Here is a 25,045-nt window from a genome sequence, read left to right as displayed (position 1 = left end):
ATATAGAAAATGTACAAGAGCCAAGAAGGAATAATAAGAGTGGACGACCAAGAATGAAGTGCTCGTATTAAAAAGACTGTAAGACAGGGACGTAGTCCTTCGCCCCTACTGTTCAGTCTGTACATCGAAGAAGCAAAGATGGAAATAAATGAAAGGTTCAGGAGTGGGATTAAAATTCAAGGTGAAAGGATATCAATTATACGATTCGCTGATGAATCACATGATCTGCTGAATGGAACGAACAGCCTAACGAGTACAGCTTGAAAGACAAATATCGAAGAAAGACGAAAGTAATGAGAAGTAGCAGAATTGAGAACAGCGAGAAACTTAACATCAGGACTGATGGTAACGAAGTAGATGAACTTGTAACGTCCCCTTAGAAAAATTATAAATGACTGTGCTGATAAACCTCTTACGTTATTTGATTTTCAAACAGCTGAGCAAAATTGAACGTACTCAGACATTTCTCTCTTTACTTACTCTGATAATCACTAAACTGACACAATTTTTTTTTTTTTTTTTTTTTTTTTTTTTTTTTTTTTTTTGGCGCAACGCAATCTGACTTTCAATAATCCCTACAAAAGAATGGCCCTGACTAACAATGGCCTATACCTTTCACGAATCACTTACCTCACAAAAATCTTCGTTACTCGAACTACTGCAATACAGCGAGCGCCAATACTACCAGCTAAATGAAAGATTCTAACGACTGAAGGCACTAACTACTGATAGGCATAGTCAGCAAATGAAAGATTTTGATAGAGAACAAACAATGTATTTACCTTAATAGTGTTCAAAAGTCATAATATATATATCAGTTCATGACATCCAGTCTTACAAATTTCCTTTTTCTGACGGACACACGTCCAGATCGTCCGCTCTCAAAACTCTGCCATCTCTCTCCCCACATCCAGCACTGCTGGCGGCTCACCTCCAACTGCGCAACGCTACGCGATGTTCACATCGAATTGCCCAACACAACACAAGCGAATATTCCAACAATGAGTCCAATCATCCACAGACTGCACACAGCTCAGTCAGTGATCTTCATACAGAGCGCTTCGTGGCGTTACCAACATAAAAACCTAAACAGCCTACTTACAAACTTAAGGAATTCTACTATCTAGGCAGCAAAATAACCAATGATGGACAGAGCAGTGATGACATCAACAGCAGACTAGCGCTGGCAAAAAGGGCATTCCTGGCCAAAAAAAGTCTAGTAGTGCAAAACATAGCCTTGATTTGAGGAAGAAATTTCTGAGAATGTACGTTTGGAGCACAGCGTTGTATGGGCTGTGGGAAATCCGGAGCAGAAGAGAATCGAAGCTTTTGAGATGCCTTGATACAGACGAATGTTGAAAATTAAATGGATTGATAAGGTAAGGAACGTGCAGGTTCTGCGCAGAATCGTAGAGGAAAGGAATACGTGGAAAACACTGACAAGGAGAAGGGACAGGATGATAGGACATCTGTTAAGACATGATGGAATGACCTCCATGGTACTGGAGGGAGTTGTGGAGGCAAAAATTGTAGAGGACGGCAGAGATTGGAATACATCCAGTAAATAACTGAGGACTTGAGGTTGCAAGTGCTACTCTGGGATGAAGTTGGCACAGAGGAGGTATTCGTCGCCGCCCGCTTCAAGCCAGTCGGAAGACTGATGACTCGAAAAAAAAAAGAAAAAAAAAGTCGTCTTCTGCCTTCAAGCACAGCCCCGGAGATTGTCCACGACATTTTTACACATCCCAATCATCAGCTTCAAGTTTTTCTATAATTAGCTGAGTGATGTATTCTCCAGTCTTGCTGTCAACTTCTATAAAATCAATAAAGTTTTCTTTTAGTTCATATTCAGTTTCTGTTCTTATGTAACGAATCACGCAGCTCACTTGTACTGTATGAGATAAATCTGGAGTGTCGTCAGACATGATGGTGATGTTCTCACTGATAATCGTCCGCGTATTTCCAAATTTGTTTGCTATTTCGTTGATGGTTTCATACTGTAATGTCTTAGACAAATAGGATAATTGTCCTTTGTTTTACTTGATTGTAGGACTGTCTTTGTCGAGCATTATTATCGAATGAAAAAAATTTCCTTGACTAAGTCGAGGAAAATTTCCGGTGAGATCCCTCAGCGTTTCTTTAAAACCTCGAAAAGATAGTTTGTGGCAAGGTACATGATAATGTAATTTACTATATGTAGAATATGTCTCCATTTTTCTTTTTCCGAGTGAATTAATCGCTCGATCTCGAGATCGATGCCTTGACATGATTTCATTTACTGCAAACGGGCTTTCCACTATCAACTGAAGAACAAAAGTGACGAATGCAGGTTGCAGGAATACATTAGGCGTCGAATACGCCATACTGTATGTTAATGGTTGCTCATTATGCTTTCATTATGCATAATGTCTGCCATATTTTGTACCTTGGATATGTGCTCGCATCATCTAATACGACAACTGCTCTATAAGACAAGAAATACGTGTTTACGACGATGACATGTCACAGACAGGTCAGACATTTTTTAATATTCCAACATGCACTTGAGTATGGCCACAAAGCCGAAATCATGATTGTATGAAATAAAAGAACGATTAACAGTCAAATGGCGGAAATTTCTTTCAAAAGAACTATGTAGGAGTGCTGCTCTATACCTGCCACAGCAAACTGCGTTTTCTGTTTTACAATAAACAAGCCAGGATATTTTAATATTTTTCTTATTTGCCAATGTTCCAAACCACATGTGACGTGTCAAACTGCCGACCTTTGCGTTATTTGGATGTTTATCATTTAGTAACCCAGCTTGTCTGCTGAAGAATAACCTTCGTTGATCGGTATTTCTTCTGGTCCATCCATGTATTGGATGATTCATTGGATATGTTGTTGTTGTTGTTGTTGTTGTTGTTGTCTTCAGTCGTGAGACTGGTTTGATGCAGCTCTCCATGCTACTCTATCCTGTGCAAGCTGCTTCATCTCCCAGTACCTACTGCAACCTACATCCTGAATTTGCTTAGTGTATCAATCTCTTGGTCTCCCTCTACGATATTTATCCTCCACGCTGCCCTCCAATACTAAATTGGTGATCCCTTGATGCCTCAGAATGTGCTCTATCAACTGATCCCCTTTTCTAGACAAGTAGTGCCACAAATTTCTCTTCTCCCCAATTCTATTCAACATCTCTTCATTAGTTATGTAATCTACCCATCTAATCTTCAGCATTCTTCCGTAGCACCATATTCCGAAAGCTTCTATTCTCTTCTCGTCCAAACTATTTATCGTCCATGTTTCACTTCCATACATGGCTACACTCTACATAAATACTTTCAGAAACGACTTCCTGACACTTAAATCTATACTCGATGTTAACAAATTTCTCTTCTTCAGAAACGCTTTCCTTCCCATTGCCAGTCTACATTTTATATCCTCTCTACTTCGACCATCATCAGTTATTTTGCTCCCCAAATAGCAAAACTCCTTTACTATTTTAAGTGTCTCATTACCAAATCTAATTCCGTCAGCATCACGCGACTTAATTCGACTACATTCCATTATCCTCGTTGTGCTTCTGTTGATTTTCATCTTATATCCTCCTTTCAAGATACTGTCCATTCCGTTCAACTGCTCTTCCCAGTCCTTTGCTGTCTCTGACAGAATTACAATGTCATCGGCGAACATTAAAGTTTTTATTTCTTCTCCATGGATTTTAATACCTACTCCGAATTTTTCTTTTGTTTCCTTTATTGCTTGCTCAATATACGGATTGAATAACATCGGGGAGAGGCTACAACCCTGTCTCACCCCCTTCCCAACCACTGCTTCCCTTTCATGTCCCTCGACTCTTATAACTACCATCTGGTTTCTGTAAAAATTGTAAATAGCCTTTCGCTCCCTGTATTTTATCCCTGCCACCTTCAGAATTTGAAAGAGAATATTCCAGTCAACATTGTCAAAAGCTTTCTTTAAGTCTACAAATGTTAGAAACGTAGGTTTACCTTTTCTTAATCTAGCTTCTAAGATAAGTCGCAGGGCCAGTATTGCCTCACGTGTTCCATTATTTCTACGGAATCCAAACTGATCTTCCCCGAGGTCGGCTTCTACCAGTTTTTCCATTCGTCTGTAAAGAATTCGCGTTAGTATTTTGCAGCTGTGACTTATTAAACTGGTAGTTCGGTAATTTTCACATCTGTCAACACCTGCTTTCTTTGGAATTGAAATTATTATATTCTTCTTGAAGTCTGAGGGTATTTCGAATGTCTCATACATTTTTCTCACCAGATGGTAAGATGGTAGGATTTTGTCAAGACTGGCTCTCCCAAGGGTGTCAGTAGTTCTAATGGAATGTTGTCTACTCCCGGGGCCTTGTTTCGACTTAGGTCTTTGAGTGCTCTGTCAAACTCTTCACGCAGTATCATATCGCCCATTTCATCTTCATCTACATCCTTTTCCATTTCCATAATATTGCCCTCAAGTACCTTGCCCTTGTATAGACTCTCTATATACTCCTTCCACCTTTCTGCTTTCCCTACTTTGCTTAGAACTGGGTTTCCGTCTGAGCTCTTGATATTCATACAAGTGGTTCTCTTTTCTCCGAAGGTCTCTTTAATTTTCCTGTAGGCAGTATCTATCTTACCATAGTGAGATAAGCCTCTACATCCTTACATTTGTCCTCTAGCCAACTCTGTACAAAATCTGGTTTAGTCAGTTTATCCAGGTCCCATCTCTTTAAATTCCCGCCTTTAGATCTATAGTATTGTTTTTTTCTTTTCTACTCAACTGCTGCAAGTCACTAGATGCTAGATTGTTGTCATCTTTCTTCTGAGATAATACCGACGATGAGGACTGTTTACCATCATCTGAGCCTTGAAGTGTTGACTGTTCAGTCGAGTTATCTTGAACGGCCAAATTAGAAGAATTATTTGAAATACCTGGAACCGTAATAAACGGAGGTATCAGTAGAGCTTAATGACACGGCTGCTTTGTGAAGCCTTCTTCTCGTCTTAGAAGCCTGTTTATTTACTTCTTCAATTTTATCTTTAGGCCTTTTTCTGTTTTGAGCCCCAGGAAGCTTTTTGCTTTTGAAACTTCCTGGCAGATTAAAACTGTGTGCCGGGCCAAGACTCGAACCCGGGACCTTTGCCTTTCGCGGGTAATTGCTCTGCCGACTTTTTTTAAAACGTCTATTTATTTTGTTCGGCATTGTTCGTTGCGTTTGATCTGGGCGGACGTCACAGTACTTCCGTTCAAGTTGATCGTTGGTTCCTTTACTCAGTTTTTCTATTACAGAGGCCAGCCAGGGTCTCTGACCGAACACGCTGAGCTGCCGCGCCGTGCTGGAACCGACTGACCTACGCAAGCACGAATCGCCACCCGTCCCCATAGCTTTAATTCCGCCAGTACCTCGTGTCCTACCTTCCAAACTTCACAGGAGCTCCCCTGCGAAACTTGCAGATCTAACACACGTGGAAGGCAGGATATGGCTTAGCCACAGCCTGGGGTATGTTTGCGAATGGTATTTTCTTTCACACTGCAGCGGAGTGTACGCTGATGTGAAACTTTGTGCCGGACCGAGATTCGAACTAGTGATCTTTGCCTTTCAGGGGCAAGTGCTCTACCGACTTTTTTTGTTTCTTTATTGTTCGTTCTGTTTGTTCGGGGCGGACGTCCCATGACGCTTGTTCAAGTTCATCATTGATCCATTAACTCAGTTTTCTATTACAGAGGGCAGCTAACCCTCTGACTGAACACGCTGAGGTACCCTGCCGGCAGCGACTGGGCTTCCCAACCAAACACAAATATAGCGTAGCATATCGTCTAGAAGAAAAAGTGTAGGCACTTTACATGTTTCCGCGGGCCTGCCGCTAGGCGGCTCTACCATCGCTTAGCGCTGGGAGACAAAGATTTCAATATACGTACTGTAGCGGCACCACAGTTTAAGATAGGGAAGTTAGATATGGTGCTAACCCCAGGAAGACTACTATGAAGATGTATACCCAGTACGTCCGATGCTGGTACCCTTGCCTCGTCAAGGAGGAAGCGTTCTACTTCCAGCGCATTTGGTCGTGTGTATTCATTAATAAAGGCGAATCGAAGTGTTGCTTTCATAAGCCATGTTCCTGCTCGCTATCAAGCGGGCCGCCGCTAGGCGGCTCTACCGTCGCTTAGCGCTGGGAGACAAGGATTTCAATATACACTCCTGGAAATTGAAATAAGAACACCATGAATTCGTTGTCCCAGGAAGGGGAAACTTTATTGACACATTCCTGGGGTCAGATACATAACATGATCACACTGACAGAACCACAGGCACATAGACACAGGCAACAGAGCATGCACAATGTCGGCACTAGTACAGTGTATATCCACCTTTCGCAGCAATGCAGGCTGCTATTCTCCCATGGAGACGATCGTAGAGATGCTGGATGTAGTCCTGTGGAACGGCTTGCCATGCCATTTCCGCCTGGCGCCTCAGCTGGACCAGCGTTCGTGCTGGACGTGCAGACCGCGTGAGACGACGCTTCATCCAGTCCCAAACATGCTCAATGGGGGACAGATCCGGAGATCTTGCTGGCCAGGGTAGTTGACTTACACCTTCTAGAGCACGTTGGGTGGCACGGGATACATGCGGACGTGCATTGTCCTGTTGGAACAGCAAGTTCCCTTGCCGGTCTAGGAATGGTAGAACGATGGGTTCGATGACGGTTTGGATGTACCGTGCACTATTCAGTGTCCCCTCGACGATCACCAGTGGTGTACGGCCAGTGTAGGAGATCGCTCCCCACACCATGATGCCGGGTGTTGGCCCTGTGTGCCTCGGTTGTATGCAGTCCTGATTGTGGCGCTCACCTGCACGGCGCCAAACACGCATACGATCATCATTGGCACCAAGGCAGAAGCGACTCTCATCGCTGAAGACGACACGTCTCCATTCGTCCCTCCATTCACGCCTGTCGCGACACCACTGGAGGCGGGCTGCACGATGTTGGGGCGTGAGCGGAAGGTGGCCTAACGGTGTGCGGGACCGTAGCCCAGCTTCATGGAGACGGTTGCGAATGGTCCTCGCCGATACCCCAGGAGCAACAGTGTCCCTAATTTGCTGGGAAGTGGCGGTGCGGTCCCCTACGGCACTGCGTAGGATCCTACGGTCTTGGCGTGCATCCGTGCGTCGCTGCGTTCCGGTCCCAGGTCGACGGGCACGTGCACCTTCCGCCGACCACTGGCGACAACATCGATGTACTGTGGAGACCTCACGCCCCACGTGTTGAGCAATTCGGCGGTACGTCCACCCGGCCTCCCGCATGCCCACTATACGCCGTCGCTCAAAGTCCGTCAACTGCACATACGGTTCACGTCCACGCTGTCGCGGCATGCTACCAGTGTTAAAGACTGCGATGGAGCTCCGTATGCCACGGCAAACTGGCTGACACTGACGGCGGCGGTGCACAAATGCTGCGGAGCTAGCGCCATTCGACGGCCAACACCGCGGTTCCTGGTGTGTCCGCTGTGCCGTGCGTGTGATCATTGCTTGTACAGCCCTCTCGCAGTGTCCGGAGCAAGCATGGTGGGTCTGACACACCGTTGTCAATGTGTTCTTTTTTCCATTTCCAGGAGTGTATGTACTGTAGCGGCACCACAGTTTAAGATAGGGAAGTTAGATATGGTGCTAACCCCAGGAAGACTACTATGAAGATGTATACCCAGTACGTCCGATGCTGGTAGCCTTGCCTCATCAAGGAGGAAGCGTTCTACTTCCAGCGCATTTGGTCGTGTGCATTCATTAATAAAGGCGAATCGAAGTGTTGCTTTCATAAGCCATGTTCCTGCTCGCTATCAAGCGGAGTCGAAGTCCACAAAGTAAACGAGGGAGGCTGTGCGCGTCGCAGGCGGAAACACGGCGCGAGTCCGCGCCGCTCGGCTTCTCAAGCCACACTGCTCGACCGCCGACCTCGCCCTACTGGACACATCAAGTGACAAATCCTAAACACACAACACGGAAACACATAAACGTTAAGTAGATCATTATTAACTTTGGGCCTCATATTATATTAACAAAAAAATGTTTCTTTTTAGACATTATTTCGATATATGGCACTGAAAGTACGATTTTCCATCGCAAACTTTGACATCAATTTTCCCAAAAAACTAGGGAGTATCTAGCAAGTGGGCGAAACATCTGTCACTTTGCTTTGAATGTGGGTCGCACTTGCAATATTTGTTCAGAATCGGTGAACCACGATTCACACCTTGTGAGGAGGTACCCAAACTGCGCCTTAGAAAATACGAAGTGCTAACAGTTCAAATACACTGAAGCGCCAAATAAACTGGTGTAGGCGCGCACATGCAAATACGAAGATATGTAGACAGCCAGAATACGCCACTGCGGCCGGCAACGTATATACAGGGTGTTCCATTGATAGTGACCGGGCCAAATATCTCACGAAATAAGCATCAAACGAAAAAACTACAAAGAACAAAAACTTGTCTAGCTTGAAGGGGGAAACCAGATGGTGCTATGGTTGGCCCGCTAGATGGCGCTGCCATAGGTCAAACGGATATCAACAGCTTTTTTTAAAATAGGAGCCCCAATTTTTTATAACATATTCGTGTAGTACGTAAAGAAATATGAATGTTTTAGTTGGACCACTTTTTTCGTTTTGTGATAGATGGCGCTGTAATAGTCACAAACGTATAAGTATATTCGTATCACGTATAAAGTATCACGTAACATTCCGCCGGTGCGGACTGTATTTGCTTCGTGATACGCTGTGTTAAAATGGACCGTTTACCAATTGCAGAAAAGGTCGATATCGTGTTGGTGTATGGCTATTGTGATCAAAATGCCCAACGGGTGTGTGCTATGTATGCTGCTCGGTATCCTGGACGACATCATCCAAGTGTCCGGACCGTTCGGCGGATAGTTACGTTATTTAAGGAAACAAGAAGTGTTCAGCCACATCTGAAACGTCAACCACGAACTGCAACGAATGATGACCAAGTAGGTGTTTTAGCTGCTGTCGCGGCTAATCCGCACATCAGTAGCAAACAAATTGCGCGAGAATCGGGAATCTCAAAAACTTCGGTGTTGAGAATGCTACAGTAACATCGATTGCACCCGTACCATATTTCTACGCACTAGGAAGTGCATGGCGACGACTTTGAACATCGTGTACAGTTCTGCCACTGGGTACAAGAGAAATTACGGAACAATGACAGATATTTTGCACGTGTTCTGTTTAGCGACGAAGCGTCATTCACCAACAGCGGTAACGCAAACCGGCATAATATGCACTATTGGGCAACGGAAAATCCACGATTGCTGCGACAAGTGGAACATCAGCGACCTTGGCGGGTGAATGTATGGTGCGGCATTATGGGAGGATGGATAATAGGCCCATATTTTATAGATAGCAATCTAAATGGTGCAATGTATGATGATTTCCTACGTAATGTTCTACCGATGTTACCACAAGATGTTTCACTGCATGACAGAATGGCGATGTACATCCAACATGATGGATGTCCAGCACATAGCTCGCGTGCGGTTGAAGCGGTATTGAATAGTATATTTCATGAAAGGTGGATTCGTCGTCGACGCACGTTCAGCGGATCTGACGTCCCCGGATTTCTTTCTGTGGGGAAAGTTGAAGGATATTTGCCATCGTGATCCACCGACAACGCCTGACAACATGCGTCAGCGCATTGTCAATGCATGTGCGAACATTACGGAAGAAGAACTACTCGCTGTTGAGAGGAATGTCATTACACGTATTGCCAAATTCAATGAGGTTGACGGACATAATTTTGAGCATTTATTGCATTAACGCGGTATTTACAGGTAATCAGGCTGTAACAGCATGCGTTCTCAAAAATGATAAGTTCATAAAGGTACATGTATCACACTGGAACAACCGAAATAAAATGTTCAAACGTACCTAAGTTCTGTATTTTAATTTAAAAATCCTACCTGTTACCAACTGTTCGTCTAAAATTGTGAACCATATGTTTGTGACTATTACAGCGCCATCTATCACAAAGCGAAAAAATGTCTGGCGCAGTTGTTAGATCGGTTACGGCAGCTACAATGGTTATCAAGATTTAAGTGCGTTTGAACGTGGTGTTATAGTCGGCGCACGAGCGATGGGACACAGCATATCCGAAGTAGCGATGAAGTGAGGATTTCCCGTACGATTATTTCACGAGTGTACCGTGAATATCAGAAATCCGGTAAAACATCAAATCTCCGATATCGCTGCGGCCGGGAAAGGATCCTGCAAGAACGGGACCAACGACGACTGAAGATAATCGTTCAACGTGATAGAAGTGCAACCCTTCCGCAAATTGCCGCAGATTTAAATCCTGATTCATCAAAAAGTGTCAGCGTGCGAACCATTCAACGGAACATCATCGATATGGACTTTCGGAGCCGAAGGCCTACTCGTGTACCCTTGATGACTGCATAACACAAAGCTTTACGCCTCGCCTGGGCCCGTCAACACCAATACTGGACTTTTGATGACTGGAGACATTTTGCCTAGTCGGCCGAGTCTCGTTTCAAATTGTATCGAGTGGATGGGCGTGTACGGGTATGGAGACAACCTCATGAATCTATGGTCCCTGCATGTCAGCAGGGGCTGTTCAAGCTGGTGGAGGCTCTGTAATGGTGTGGGGCGTGTGCAGTTGGAGTGATATGGGACCCCTGGCAAGTCTGGATACGACTCTGACAGGTGACAGGTACATAAACATCCTGTCTAATCACCTGCATCTATTCGTGTCCATTGTGCATTCTGACGGACTTGGGCAATACCAGCAGGACAATGCGATTCCCCAAACGTTCAGAATTGCTACAGAGTAGCTCCAGGAACACTCTTCTGAGTTTAAACACTTCCGTTCGCCACCAAAATCCCCAGACATGAACATTATTGAGCGTATCTGGGATGCCTTGCAACGTACTGTCCAGAAGAGATCTCCGTCCCTCGCAGTCTTACGGATTTACGGATAGCCCTGCAGGATTCATGGTGTCAGTTCCATTCAGACATTAGTCGAGTCCATGCCACGTCGTGTTGCGGAACTTCAGCGTGCCCGCGGCCTGCTTAGCCGGGTGGTAACGTGCTCGCCTCCCAAGCAAGCGGGCCCGGGTGCGATTCCCGGCCGGGTTGGAGATTTTCTCCGCTCGGGGACTGGGTGTTGTGTTGTCCTCATCACCATTTCATCCTCCTCACCGGCGCGCAGTTCGCCCCATGTGGCGTCGAATCAAACAAGACTTGCACTTGGCGGCCGAACTTCCCCGAATAGAGGCCTCTGGCCAACGATGCTATATGCTTATTTTATACAGGGGACCTACACGATATTAAGCAAGTTGTAGGGAAGCAGCCTACTCACGCCATAGTAAATTCACATCAGTCTTTCCATTGTGTGCCAGCCAGTCCGCTGTAACTAGCTCTGACGTCATAAATGTTGCGCAATACTTTTAAAATTAAATAAATAACCTGAAACGGTTCTAGCATGTCAGGAGTAATACTAAATAAATATGTGTTGAATATCAGTTCGATAACTTTAACCATTTTCAAAATTTGGACGTTTTTCTGTAAAAATCATTGGCGCAACAGAAAAGAGCTAGAGAATTAAAAATTTATATTTAGATTCCTTTTCCATAATAATTTAATAGAAACAGTACTTTGGATCTCACAAATTAAGATTTTAGTTGAAATTCATGATTTTCTGGTTTTTGTATTAAAAATTAAGGAAGCAAGATAGATTAAGTAGGCTAATAAATAAGGCTAGGATGTTTATATTTAAGTATAATGGATATCCGCTATAATCATAAAGATGTGAGAAGTTTCATTTGAATAACTATAAAACTATAGCGATAGCGTATCTCCAAAGGGCAAGTTCAGAGCTCGTCTACTGCGTGCAGTGTAATTAAATTAATTCTCTCGCGCAAAATATTTAACTTAGCCACGTCAAACTTTTATTATGATTACTTACCTGTGTGTTGAATGCACATTTAAATTGAGAGCTTCATCGGCCATCAGCAAAAGAAGCTATGATTTATTCAATAACTTAATGTGGTGCATTACTAGCCCAGCGGCTAGTCGGGAAAGCCGATTTGATCAGGCGTTCCCTTAGCCGTCCGCACCGCGGCTTTATATATAAGAACGCTGCGCGAGGAAGCAACGCCCCAGTTCTCTCCAGACGCTGAATAGCACGCCATCTGTGTCGGGAGTCGCGTCGCGTCGCGTCGGTACCATTGCTACAAACTAGAGATGGGCAAACTGAAACACGTAACTGTTTCGAAACAAATGAAAAGTACAATGTAATGTTTCGATACGCAGTTTCGAAACAGTGAAACAGTTCGTATTTTGTAATCTAAGAAACCTAAATATTTTATCATCTTGAATGTCTACTGTATAAGATGTCCATATAAGCACAAATGAGGTGCGAGAGCGATAATCATATCGCAGAAAGAGTGAAACTATCATTTAGGCGTCTTGGCAGTTTCGTATTTCCTGCAGCAAATGCGCTGCGTTCGTGTCCTGTGACTTTCATACTTTTCAATTGGCTGAGGACAGGCATAGCTGAAGACAGAAGAGCCACCACGAACGGAACTGGAGATGGGAGCAAACTGCAGAAACAACGCATATGCTACTGGGATTCCCACATTCCGTTAGTATGGGTAATATACCCATCCTGCTAATTTCCATGCACACAAGGGAATCATTGTGGATAATAGGCACAGTGACTGTAGACTCACAAATAACGACAAATAATTCGAATAAATAACAAAATATAACAAAAAAATTGGTCTTTCAAGGTGTTTCGAACCGTTCCTATAAATTCATCATGCTTCCCAACCCTTCCCGTTCACCATTACACTATCAGTGATATGTCAAACAGATTGCTTGCAATTATACCTACATCAAATTTATGTGTATGTCTAATAACGCCTTTTTTTATTCAAAATGTTGTAGGCTTACTTGCGTTTCTTAATATGATTACTGTACATGAACAGAGAAGCGTATGTTATAAAAAAAAGTATAATTTAACTTAATGATTTTCACATATTCATTATTTTGAATGTGAATAGTATGCGTTGTTTTATTGTTGGTTAGTGTTTATAAAGTAGATGTCACGCCATTTCGAAATAGGACAGTCAGCTAGAAACGAAGCTTTATTTTCGGATATCTTAAGCTTCATGCTATTGCTTGTCAAAAAGATTTCGACACTCTTGAAAGTGTTTCATGAAGTGGTATGTTGTGTTTCAGTATCTATGCCGAGCCCGAATCTCGTCCGACACAGAGCGGAATGAAACATCACTGTTTCGGTACAATCAGTCCGTTCCAAGCACAGGTGGACTGAAACAGCCTTATTTTGAAACAACGATACAGTATCTGTGTTTGGCTCGAGATCGAATCTGGTCCGAGACAGGGGCGGAATGAAACACCACTGTTTCGAAACAGTGAACCACAGCCGTTCCGAAACACTGAAACAGTTCCACGTATCGATACACTGTATCGAAACATAGAAACAGTGGCCAAGTCTACTACAAACAGCCTCGGATGCCGTATTAAGTTACTCGGGATACGCGTAACCATGAAATCATTTTTGAGTGAAGTGTTAATTCTGGGTTGACTTTAACTATCTATCTTTAGTTTGCGTATGTCGTATTTTCACGTGCTGCCGCGGGACAAACATTCTACCATTATTTAGCGTGGCGTTTGATAAACCTTATCATCAAATTATGGCGAGCATTCATTTTAACATTTAATTTGGACATTTATAGTTGCATCAGCGCATTAGACTCTGAACTGCTCTGTTAGTTAGGTTGTGTGGATTCTTTTGTTTTCATCTGTGACTTTCAGAATACAGAACGTTTTTTCACGACCGTTTTTGATTATAAATCCCAGACAATCTCCTAATTCCTCAGACCTATAAGCTGTAACTATAAGTGTATTCTCAGATGAAGTGGGCACTAGGAATTCTAATTACAGGCTTCACGTTTTGCTAATCACTTTCTGGTTGCCAATATTGTAGTTAGAGAGCCAGTGTTGAGAACGGCGCAAGACAGCATAAATAACATTCTAAATAACAGGAACTGGTTTTACATTCTACAAACCAAACATTTATATAAACAACGTAAAATTGACAAAATTCCACCTGCCGCCCCACAAAGTGAACCAGTTTCTTTGGCTCTTCAGTATACGATAACACTCAGAACAAATTTTGCACGATCCACAGACAGCCGGCACACGGATTCCGTCCATTTTTTTTTATTCTCGAGTCAGAAACATACAAATTTACAGTAGCCATACACATCAATAAATAAATTATATATATATATATATATATATATATATATAAATTGTATTTATATTATATGTGCCCAGTACTTTGCAACCCCCAAGGAGCTTGGAGTGGCTTTCAGGAGATCAATTTTTGTGCAGGATGTAGGGCACAAAAGGCACTGGAGCATGTGGCTTGTGGTTTGTTCTTGTCCACAATCACAGGACGTATCTTCTGTTATGAAGCCCCATCTCTTCAGGTTGTCTCTGGATCGTCCAACTCCTGATCGTAACCTGTTTAAAGATTTCCACACCAGCCAGCTCTCGTTGTGTCCAGGTGGTAGTTCTTCAGCTTCTGGCGTCTGCAGGTGAGGCGTCGACTTCTTCCATAACTCCAGCCTTGCCTTCTCTGGTGAAATGGTGAGCTTCTCGGATGTTCTCAGGAAGCTCTTTCGCGATCTCAGCCATTGCTGTGGTGGATTATGTCCGTGCAGTGGATGGGCACTGTCCTGTTCCACTTTCTGTCCATTAAGTTAACAGACGACGGTGGTGACAAGAAGGGTATCCAAGCACAAAATCAAAGAAAATAAATTTGCAGAATCATGAAAACAGCGGACCTCTCATTATGGGATAAAGGATAAGAAGTCTATTCACTACTAGGTAAATATTTATATCTTTTTCATTTCATTCATCATAGTCGATGTTTTTCCAACGCCTGCAGCTGTGGCAATAGAAGACCTTAGGCTATACCATTCCCTCCAGAAATCACTACCAGCGGTAGATCGAGGATCTGGAAGTTTTTGTATACCACAAAAATTCAGGAGAAAAAGTTCTCACTGACGATTTACTCGTTGTTTATAATTAAAGTGCTGCTTCAAATGGCTCTGAGCATTATGGGACTTAACATCTGTGGTCATCAGTCCCCTAGAACTTAGAACTACTTAAACCTAACTAACCTAAGGACATCACACACATCCATGCCCGAGGCAGGATTCGAACCTGCGACCGTAGCAGTCGCGCGGTTGCGGACTGGGCGCCTAGAACCGCTAGACCACCGCGGCCGGAAAAGTGCTGCTACTCAGGGGGGGTAGATGTGTTGAAGCGTTAATGCATAACCTATTTACACTGTGAAAAAGTTCTAATTTTGGCCACCAGGTACAAATCTGGAGCTGTACAACATCTAATTTTGACCACCAGATACAAATCTGGAGCTGTGCAACATCCTGTCGACGTCTTCGGTGTTCGTATTGCACACTCTGTGTAAATATCAGTTAATAAATGGTTCAAATGGCTCTGAGCACTATGGGACTCAACTGCTGAGGTCATTAGTCCCCTAGAACTTAGAACTAGTTAAACCTAACTAACCTAAGGACATCACAAACATCCATGCCCGAGGCAGGATTCGAACCTGCGACCGTAGCGGTCTTGCGGTTCCAGACTGCAGCGCCTTTAACCGCACGGCCACTTCGGCGGGCTCAGTTAATAATAAAGTAACATTATTTCTCTCTCATCTGTTTCACCTTTTCTGCTAATGTCCTGCTACTAATCCATTACATACGGAAACATTTCTATGCGTTTTGAAACGTCCCCTTAGAAAAATTATAAATTACTGTGCTTAAACTGATACACAACATTTTTAGCGCAACGCAATCTGACTTTCAAAAATCCCTACAAAAGAATGGCCCTGACTAACAATAACCTATACCTTTCATGAATCACTTACCTCACAAAAATCTTCGTTACTCGAACTACTGCAATACAGCGTGCGCCAATACTGCCAACTGAATAAAAGATTCTAACTACTGAAGGCACCAACTACTGATAGGCATAGTTAGCAAATGAAAGATTTTGATGGAGAACAAACAATGTATTTACCTTAATAGTGTTCAAAAGTCATTTATATATATATATATATATATATATATATATATATATATATATATATATATATAATGACTTTTGAACACTATTAAGGTAAATACATTGTACGGTAATTACAGCCGATTCTGGACCTCTGTGAGTAGGTGCACTTTACTTACAACCACCGAGGATACAGTGTACCGTTTAAATTCTTTAAAAATTCCTCTTGTGTATAATAACGACAATAAATCCAAAAAATGTTGTTCCCTTTATTCATTTCTCTCTGTATTTGCAGACAATACAGAAACAGAATTCCAAGCAGAATAGTTAATGCAAATAGCCATTGTTGTTATTAATAGCAGTTGTGATAATTTAACGCAAATAATTTATTTATCCATTTTATGTATTGTTTAGTAAGGCTCGATTAGCGCCGTAAGACGCTATTTTACAGCGGACCGGAAAAAACACACACCAAAAAATTTTAGAAAAACTTTCTCTATTTTTATGCCATACTGCTCGTTGAATCATGTACATCTAAGTAATTAACTGAGAACAATGTAATTACAAACACAAATAATAACAGCATATAATAAGAACAACAAGAATATTATCCGCTGAATCGGAACCCATCTGACTGTTTGGGAAACAATTCTTTCGCAATACGAGTGTTCACCTACAGACACGTTATCTGTAAATGTTCCGCTGCCTTGTACTGGTCTGCCCAGGAAATGAACACTAGAAATCAGGTCATTGGCGGTAATTATCATTTCCAAGTTGAAACCTTCCCGTCTCTTCTATATCTCTTTCGTTACGCAACCTTCCCTTCTACAATAACCTATGAAACCTTCCCTTAGGATATCTATCTCTTGCTTGTCCGCCCCCCGTAGCTGAGTGGTCAGCGCGACAGACTGTAAATCGTAAGGGCCCGGGTTCGATTCCCGGCTGGGTCGGAGATTTTCTCCACTCAGGGACTGGGTATTGTGTTGTCCTAATCATCATCGACGCGCAAGTCGCCAAAGTGGCGTCAAATCGAAAGACTTGCATCAGGCGAGCGGTCTAACCGACGGGAGGCCCTTGTCACACGCCATTATTATTATTATCTCTTGCTTAATAAAAACAAATGAAAGCTCCCCTTTGAAATTAATTCCATTTCTCAATAATAATAAGTGCAATCTTCGCATACAAATTTAAATGCTGCTTATTAAAAGTGATTTGCTGATTATTTCGACGAAACATAGAATGTGTCGCCATCGTGGCCCTCAGTCGTTATTTGCAAGAACCCAAAACTGTTCCTTACCTTTTTTACTGTTACTGGATCGCCATCTGACTGCTACATCGAACTGCGACATGAATATACTTACTCTGTTTTACTATACTCTATTAGCTGCTAATGGGCTGTCATAATAAGTTGGTTGGTTGGTTGGTTGGTTGGTTGGTGGGATTAAAAGGACCAGCATAATAAGTGGCTGTATTTATTACCAAAGCTGACGTTATTCTTTAACAGCAAAGCTGACGTTATTCTTAAATTAATTTGACTTAAGTTACGTAATTCATAGTTAAACTTTTCTTGACAACAATAAAATTTTGCAAAGTTTTACGTTGATGGTTTTTGGGATGGATTATAATCAGTAATGCAATATTGCTGACAAAAATTAATTATATTCTGAAAACGATTCTTCAAATATTTACTGTTGGTAATGAAATGATTTTACAAACGTTCAAATGGAACTTACTTTTTACAATAATCTTACAACTAACATTGCGCAAACATACCTTCAGTAGTCTTGAGTTTCTCAAAAAAAATTATTCAATAATATTAGTTCCTCTTATGATAATAGTTAGCTCATGTCTCTGTACATCCGTTTATAATCTCTTGTAAATCATAGCTGGTGGCTGGCAGGCACACCGCTCCTCTCAACCTCTCGCTTCAGACCTGCTACCGACTCGCTTCACATCTCGCTTACTACTGACTTCCTACGAACGCTAAAGTGCGGTCTCTCCCGCCAACAATGCTTTCTGGTGCAGACAATCCCTGCTACCATTACAAAATGTGTCAATACGCGGTCTTTCCCGCTCTTTTCTTAAAATGTATCTATACGCGGACTCTCCCGTCCTTTTTAAAATGATATTGTGCGGTCTCTCCCGCCAACAATACTTTGGTACAGACATTCCCTGCTACCACAATTATTTCCAAAAAGTCATATATTAATTATTCCTACTTAATCCTATTAATAAAATATAAACATCTTTCATAAATTGTGGTTTGACAATAGACAGCCGGCCGCGGTGGTCTAGCGGTTCTAGGCGCTCAGTCAGGAACCGCGCGACTGCTACGGTCGCAGGTTCGAATCCTGCCTCGGGCATGGATGTGTGTGCTGTCCTTAGGTTAGTTAGGTTTAAGTAGTTCTAAGTTCTAGGGGACTGATGACCTAAGCAGTTAAGTCCCATAGTGCTCAGAGCCATTTGAACCATTTTTTAACCAATAGACAATATAAATATGCACGACCTACAAAGTCTTTATTAATCTCCGTTGGCTGAGGTTTACAACGATGCATTACAGTTTTCTAATACACTCTAGTTCATTGCTTACAAAACACCATGTTGCAGATTCTACGTGGGCCCGAAGCTGGTGATCGTGCTGACACAGCCGGAAGACGTCAAGTGTGTCCTTTTGGGCAGCAAACCGCGACAACGCGAACCATACGTTGCGGACGTACTCCGTACATTTATGGGAGACGGGCTACTCAGCATCAACGGCGGAACTTGGAAAAGACACCGAAAGAACCTCGAACCGGCGTTCCATATAGAAGTGAGTCGAATTTAGTGTAAGATTCTTCTACCTAAAAATGATGCACTATCAAGTCTACTCACCTGTAATTGGCCCGCATCTCGTGGTCGTGCGGTAGCGTTCTCGCTTCCCACGCCCGGGTTCCCGGGTTCGATTCCCGGCGGGTCAGGGATTTTCTCTGCCTCGTGATGGCTGGGTGTTGTGTGCTCTCCTTAGGTTAGTCAGGTTTAAGTAGTTCTAAGTTCTAGGGGACTGATGACCATAGATGTTAAGTCCCATAGTGCTCAGAGCCATTTGAGCCAACCTGTAATTGCTTTTAGGGGAAGTGCAGCAGTGTGAATGCTCATGTACCAGGTTACGCTATAGATCCTCACTCTTCCCCTCCACTCTCCAGTCTAGTGAAAAAGATGTTGCGTTGAGACATTTTCTTGCAGTTGTCTGAACTGCTGGTTCAGACGAGTTGAAATTAGGTACTTCAGATCATGATTACTTAAGTTCGAGCTAGTTAGGGCGAAATCTCGTCCAACCATCAGCCACAGTAAGAGTGCTTATTGAGTACTGAGGTATATGAAATATCCATTCACTGTAAGCTTCATAGATTAACTTAGACGTAATAGTTGATTACAGTTTGTGCATATACTGATATAGAAGTTAAATCCGCCGACAAAGTTTCATACGTTGCTTAGGCACACTTTCAAAATATTTTGATATAACGGACCTACAGTCTCTGATGGTCCGTTACACAATAAACGTACGAGGGTTGCCCAGAAAATAATGCACTGCATTATTTTTCTCAGCCGAAAACAACGCTACGAATGGGAAACGTTACGCATGTACACTACTGGCCATTAAAATTGCTACAACACGAAGATGACGTGCTACAGACGTGAAATTTAACCGACAGGAAGAAGATGCTGTGATATGCAAATGATTGGCTTTTCAGAGCATTCACATAAGGTTGGCGCCGGTGGCGACACCGACAACGTGCTGACATGAGGAAAGTTTCCAACCAATTTCTCATACACAAACAGCAGTTGACTGGCGTTGCCTGGTGAAACGTTGTTGTGATGCCTCGTGTAACGAGGACAAATGCGTACCATCACGTTTCCGACTTTGATAAAGGTCGGATTGTAGCCTATCGCGACTGCGGTTTATCGTATCGCGACATTGCTGCTCGCGTTGGTCGAGATCCAATGACTGTTAGCAGAATATGGAATCGGTGGGTTCAGGAGGGTAATACGGAACGCCGTGCTGGATCCCAATGGCCTCGTATCACTAGCAGTCGAGATGACAGCCATCTTATCCGCATGGCTGTAGCGGAACGTGCAGCCACGTCTCGATCCCTGAGTCAACAGATGGGGACGTTTGCAAGACAACAACAATCTGCACGAACAGTTCGACGACGTTTCCAGCAGCATGGACTATCAGCTCGTAGACCATGGCTGCGGTTAGCCTTGACGCTGCATCACAGACAGGAGCACCTGCGATGGTGTACTCAACGACGAACGTGAGTGCACGAATGGCAAAACGTCATTTTTTCGGATGAATCCAGGTTATGTTTACAGCATCATGATGGTCGCATCCGTGTTTGGCGACATCGCGGTGAACGCACTTTGGAAGCGTGTATTCGTTATCGCCATACTGGCGTATCACCCGGCGTGATGGTATGGGTTGCCATTGTTTACACGTCTTGGTCACCTCTTGTTCGCATTGACGGCACTTTGAACAATGGACGTTACATTTCAGATGTGTTAAGACCCGTACCTCTACCCTTCATTCGATCCCTGCGAAACCCTACATTTCAGCAGGATAATGCACGACCGCATGTCGCAGGTCCTGTACGGGCCTCTCTGGATACAGAAAATGTTCGACCGCTGCCCTGGCCAACACATTCTCCAGATCTCTCACCAACTGAAAACGTCTCGTCAATGGTGGCCGAGCAACTGGCTCATCACAATCGCCAGTCACTACTCTTGATGAACTGTGGTATCGTATTGAAGCTGCATGGGCAGCTGTACCTGTACGCGCTATCCAAACTCTGACTCAATGGACAGGCGTATCAAGGCCGTTATTACGGCCAGAGGTGGTTGTTCTGGGTACTGATTTCTCAGGATCTATGCACCCAAATTGCGTGAAAATGTAATGACATGTCAGTTCTAGTATAAGGCGGTTCGGCGGAGCTCTACGATTTGCAGCAGTTGGGGAGACCATCCATGGCTGTCAGTCTGGACGTGTTGTAACAAGCTGATGTTGTCATTCGCCATTAAAAGATGAGATTCGTGGAAGGCATTTTGAGGACGATGAGGAAGTGATTCACACATTGAAGCACTGGCTGCATCACCAGGACAAGGATTGGTACCGACAGGTCACACATGCTCTTGTTTCGCACTGGAGGAAGGCGATAGAATAGGATGGAGATTACGCGGAAAAACAGGGTGTGTAGATAAAATACCATTGTTTCGTGTATGTAATTCTCATTATGTTCAATAAAGAACTGTTGAAGAAAACTGTGGTGCATTACTTTCTGGGCAGCCCTCGTATTTCGTTTGCTTTCTTGCCCCAGTTAGCTTTTTATCTATAATGCCCTGAAATTAGTGCATAACAGTACAAATGTCGACAGTGTGTGTTGTATGTCTTGTTACCATTCACTCACGTTACGTTTTGTTGACAACGTTGATGCCCTACTTACTTCATTGTTCTCAAGTTTGTATTCAGTACTGCTCTGTTCTGTGTAGGGTTTAGCAGTTCGGTGGTGTTAGCTGCATGTTAACAGTGATACACCACAGTACTGTGGGTAGATTTACTGACTAAATGTTGGCTTCTGTACATCACGTGGGACGGAACTGACGTCCGAGCTGGTCCCACACACGTCTTGCCGAGACAGATCCAGGGATCTCGCTGCTAGAGCTTGCCGGCCACTTGGGTTCCGCTCAGTTAGCAGGCATGTGCCATGAGTGGACGAGTATTGTCCTGTTGAAAATGGCACCATGGCAATGTCACATGAGAAGTAACGCATGAGTACGCAATGTGTCAGTGACGTGCCAGTTAGTTACTTCTGTTAGTTACTTCAAGCACTATCACCTCTGGTCTGATGTCATAAGAGATGGCTCCCCACACCGTGAGGTCAGGAGTAACACCGCTGAGATTCTGCAGAACATTGGAAGAGTAGTATCTTGCCTTACGCTGCCGCCATACTCGATGATGATGATCATGTGAAGCAGTGTATAACTGTGATTCATAGCTGAACACAAGGCCACGATAATCATCGGCAGTCCGTGCATCCCGGTCATGGCAACACCCCAAATGCACCCGCGTGCGTTGTGTTATTAACGGCAGCACACACTACGGTTACAGAATCTTGTAGGGTGTCCATTATTTGTTCTTAGATGGCAGCCACAGGTGTAAAGAGGTTTCGAAGTGCATGGTGCACAATACGACGATCCTTCCTTTTGACGGTTAGATGAAGTCCAACGAAACATTGACGATGAGTATACCTGTCCTTATATTCCCAAACAGTGCAACGTCAGGCCATTGTTGCATCAGAATGCCCTACAAATCTTGATACTATTCGATTCGAACAGCCTATCAAATGAAGACCCACTATGAGGCTCCTTTTGATCTCTGTCAGGCAACGATACCACTGTCTCACAGAAGTACACCTCCATCTCTGTGTTTGCGTAGCATCTGACGCTGTTCACGTCTCTAATCTACCCTACCAGGCCTGGTAACAACACTAAACACAACCAACATTAATCCAATCTGTTGGATTGGAATGTTAATCATTTACATACCCAACGAGGGCGTGTACATGTACGAAGTTACGTTGACATCTGACCATGTCTTTGTGTTCTACACTTTTTTAGGTCACCAGCGTCTCTCCTAAGAGTCGTCAGGCCCATTTTGTCCGGTGTTCATCAGATATCTGCAATTTTTTTTTTGCCATCTATAGATGGAATCAAGTCAAACGAATACTGCTCATTCATATGTTTCATCGGCGATCGGTGTCAAAGCAGAAAGTCAGTTTTTTGCCCCGTTACAACCAAAATGACTTTAAGGTCTAATTTTACGTGCACATTCGATAAAGTGACCCCAAATTAGTCTAATGAGGTATTCGTTTTACTAATATACACACATAGAAAAAGTTTTGCCGGCTGGTGTGGCCGAGCGGTTCTAGGCGCTACAGTCTGGAACCGCGCGACCGATACGGTCGCAGGTTCGAATCCTGCCTCGGGCATGGGTGTGTGCGATGTCCTTAGATTAGTTAGGTTTAAGTAGTTCTAAGTTCTAGGGGACTGATGACTTCAGAAGTTAAGTCCCATAGTGTTCAGAGCCATTTGAACCATTATTTGAAAAAGTTTTGGATCATCCCGGTTCACAGAGCTCCTGATGATACGCGTTGACTACGGATATTGTATCACAGACACAGTCCCTTTGACTGTTCAGAGATGTCACTAAACCCGCCCAAAGATGTAAACAACCATGGATAAGCAGCGCCTATTAGACGGAGGGGGTCCGACAGCCGATCAGTTCCAGTCATTTCACTAGGAATCAGTTCCAATCATTCCACTAGGAAGATGGTACACGGCTCGTGTTGTCTGTAGTTCAACCAAGCCTAGACGGTCAATACCGCGGTTCGATCGCGTCCGTATAGTTACTTTGTGCCAGGAAGGGCTCTCAACAAGGGAAGTGTCCAGGCATCGCGGAGTGAACCAAAGCGATGTTGTTCGGACATGGAGGAGACACAGAGAGACAGGAACTGTCGATGACATGCCTCGCTCTGGCCGCCCAAGGGCTACTATTGCAGTGGATGACTGTTACCTACGGATTAAGGTTCGGAGGAACCCTGACAGCAACGCCAGCATGTTTAATAATGCTTTTTGTGCAGCCACAGGACGTAATGTTACGACTCAAACTATGCGCAATAGGCTGCATGATGCGCAACTTCACTCCTGGCGGAAGGCAACCCGGACAGGCTGAACGCTTTAGACACACTGTCCAGGGAGTGCAGCAAGGTTCCCTGCTGTTTTGGGGTGGCGTTTTGTGCGGCCGACGTACGCCGCTGGTGGTTACGGAAGGCGCTGTAACGGCTTTACGATACGCGAATGCCATCCTCCGACCGATAGTGCAACCATATCGGCAGCATACTGGCGAGGCGTTCGTCTTCATGGACGACAATTCGCGTCGCCACCGTGCACATCTTGTGACTGACTTCCTTCAGGATAGCGACATCGCTCGACTAGAGTGGCCAGCATGTTCTCCAGACATGAACCCTATCGAACATGCCTGGTATAGATCGGAAAGGGCTGTTTATGGACGACGTGATCCACCAACTACTCTGAGCGATCTACGCCGAATCGCCGTTGAGGAGTGGAACATTTTTGGAGCAACAGTGCCTTGATGAACTTGTGGGTAGTATGCCACGACGAATACAAGCATGCATCAATGCAAGAGAACGTGCGAGTCATATTCAGGTGAGCCACAGAAAAATGACGAAGAGCTGCTCTGTTCCGCAATATATAGCGCGCTGCAGTTATAACCTGCATGCAGCATAATCAAATTGACAGACGGACCACACTTCCTGGCAGCAGCGCCCTCGCTGGTGGAACTGCGGAATTCAGCTGTCCTTGCGTTACCGCTCGCCGTGGCCGTTGGCGCACTCTGTCGTCTTCGATTAGAACAAATCGTGGAGATGATGGGGTCCCATGCACTGTCCAATTGGTAGCCTCTACCGCGCTTCGTCAGATTTTCCGCCAGGCGTATTTACACTGAGCCTTTAACAATGGAGTTCCAAAAACAAGTTGTTGCGGTCATAATCATTGTTCTGTCATAATCCATTGAATGTCCACTGGAAATACAGTATTCGTCAATAGCAGATTTGCTTGGTTGCATCAGGCGAGTGCAACGTTGACGTTTAGTGCAGCGTTCCTTCACGTAGCATGTGGTCTGACCTATGTACAGGGGCACTGACAATGAATTTTGTGAGTTCCGGCCTTCTGCAATGACAAGTCCTCCATTAATGATCCGAAAAAGTCTGCAATCTTAGATGGTGGACGAAAAAACGATCTGAAATTTATAGAGAAGTCTTGCTATTTTAAACGAAATGTCGTCCACGAAAGAAAGA

General features: G+C 43.9%; 1 protein-coding gene across 1 annotated transcript in view; it reads left to right on the top strand.

Moving 5' to 3' along the window:
* Window positions 1–25,045, top strand: part of LOC126262785 (cytochrome P450 4C1-like) — a 145,502-nt gene that overhangs the window by 11,471 nt on the left and 108,986 nt on the right. Inside the window, exon 2 of the mRNA XM_049959606.1 lies at window positions 18,744–18,945. Coding sequence (XP_049815563.1) covers window positions 18,744–18,945 — 202 coding nt within the window. The remainder of the gene's footprint in view (window positions 1–18,743; window positions 18,946–25,045) is intronic.

Source organism: Schistocerca nitens, chromosome 6 (genome assembly GCF_023898315.1).
Source record: "Schistocerca nitens isolate TAMUIC-IGC-003100 chromosome 6, iqSchNite1.1, whole genome shotgun sequence".
Lineage (NCBI taxonomy): Eukaryota > Metazoa > Arthropoda > Insecta > Orthoptera > Acrididae > Schistocerca > Schistocerca nitens.
This window is presented reverse-complemented; position numbering and strand designations above follow the sequence as displayed.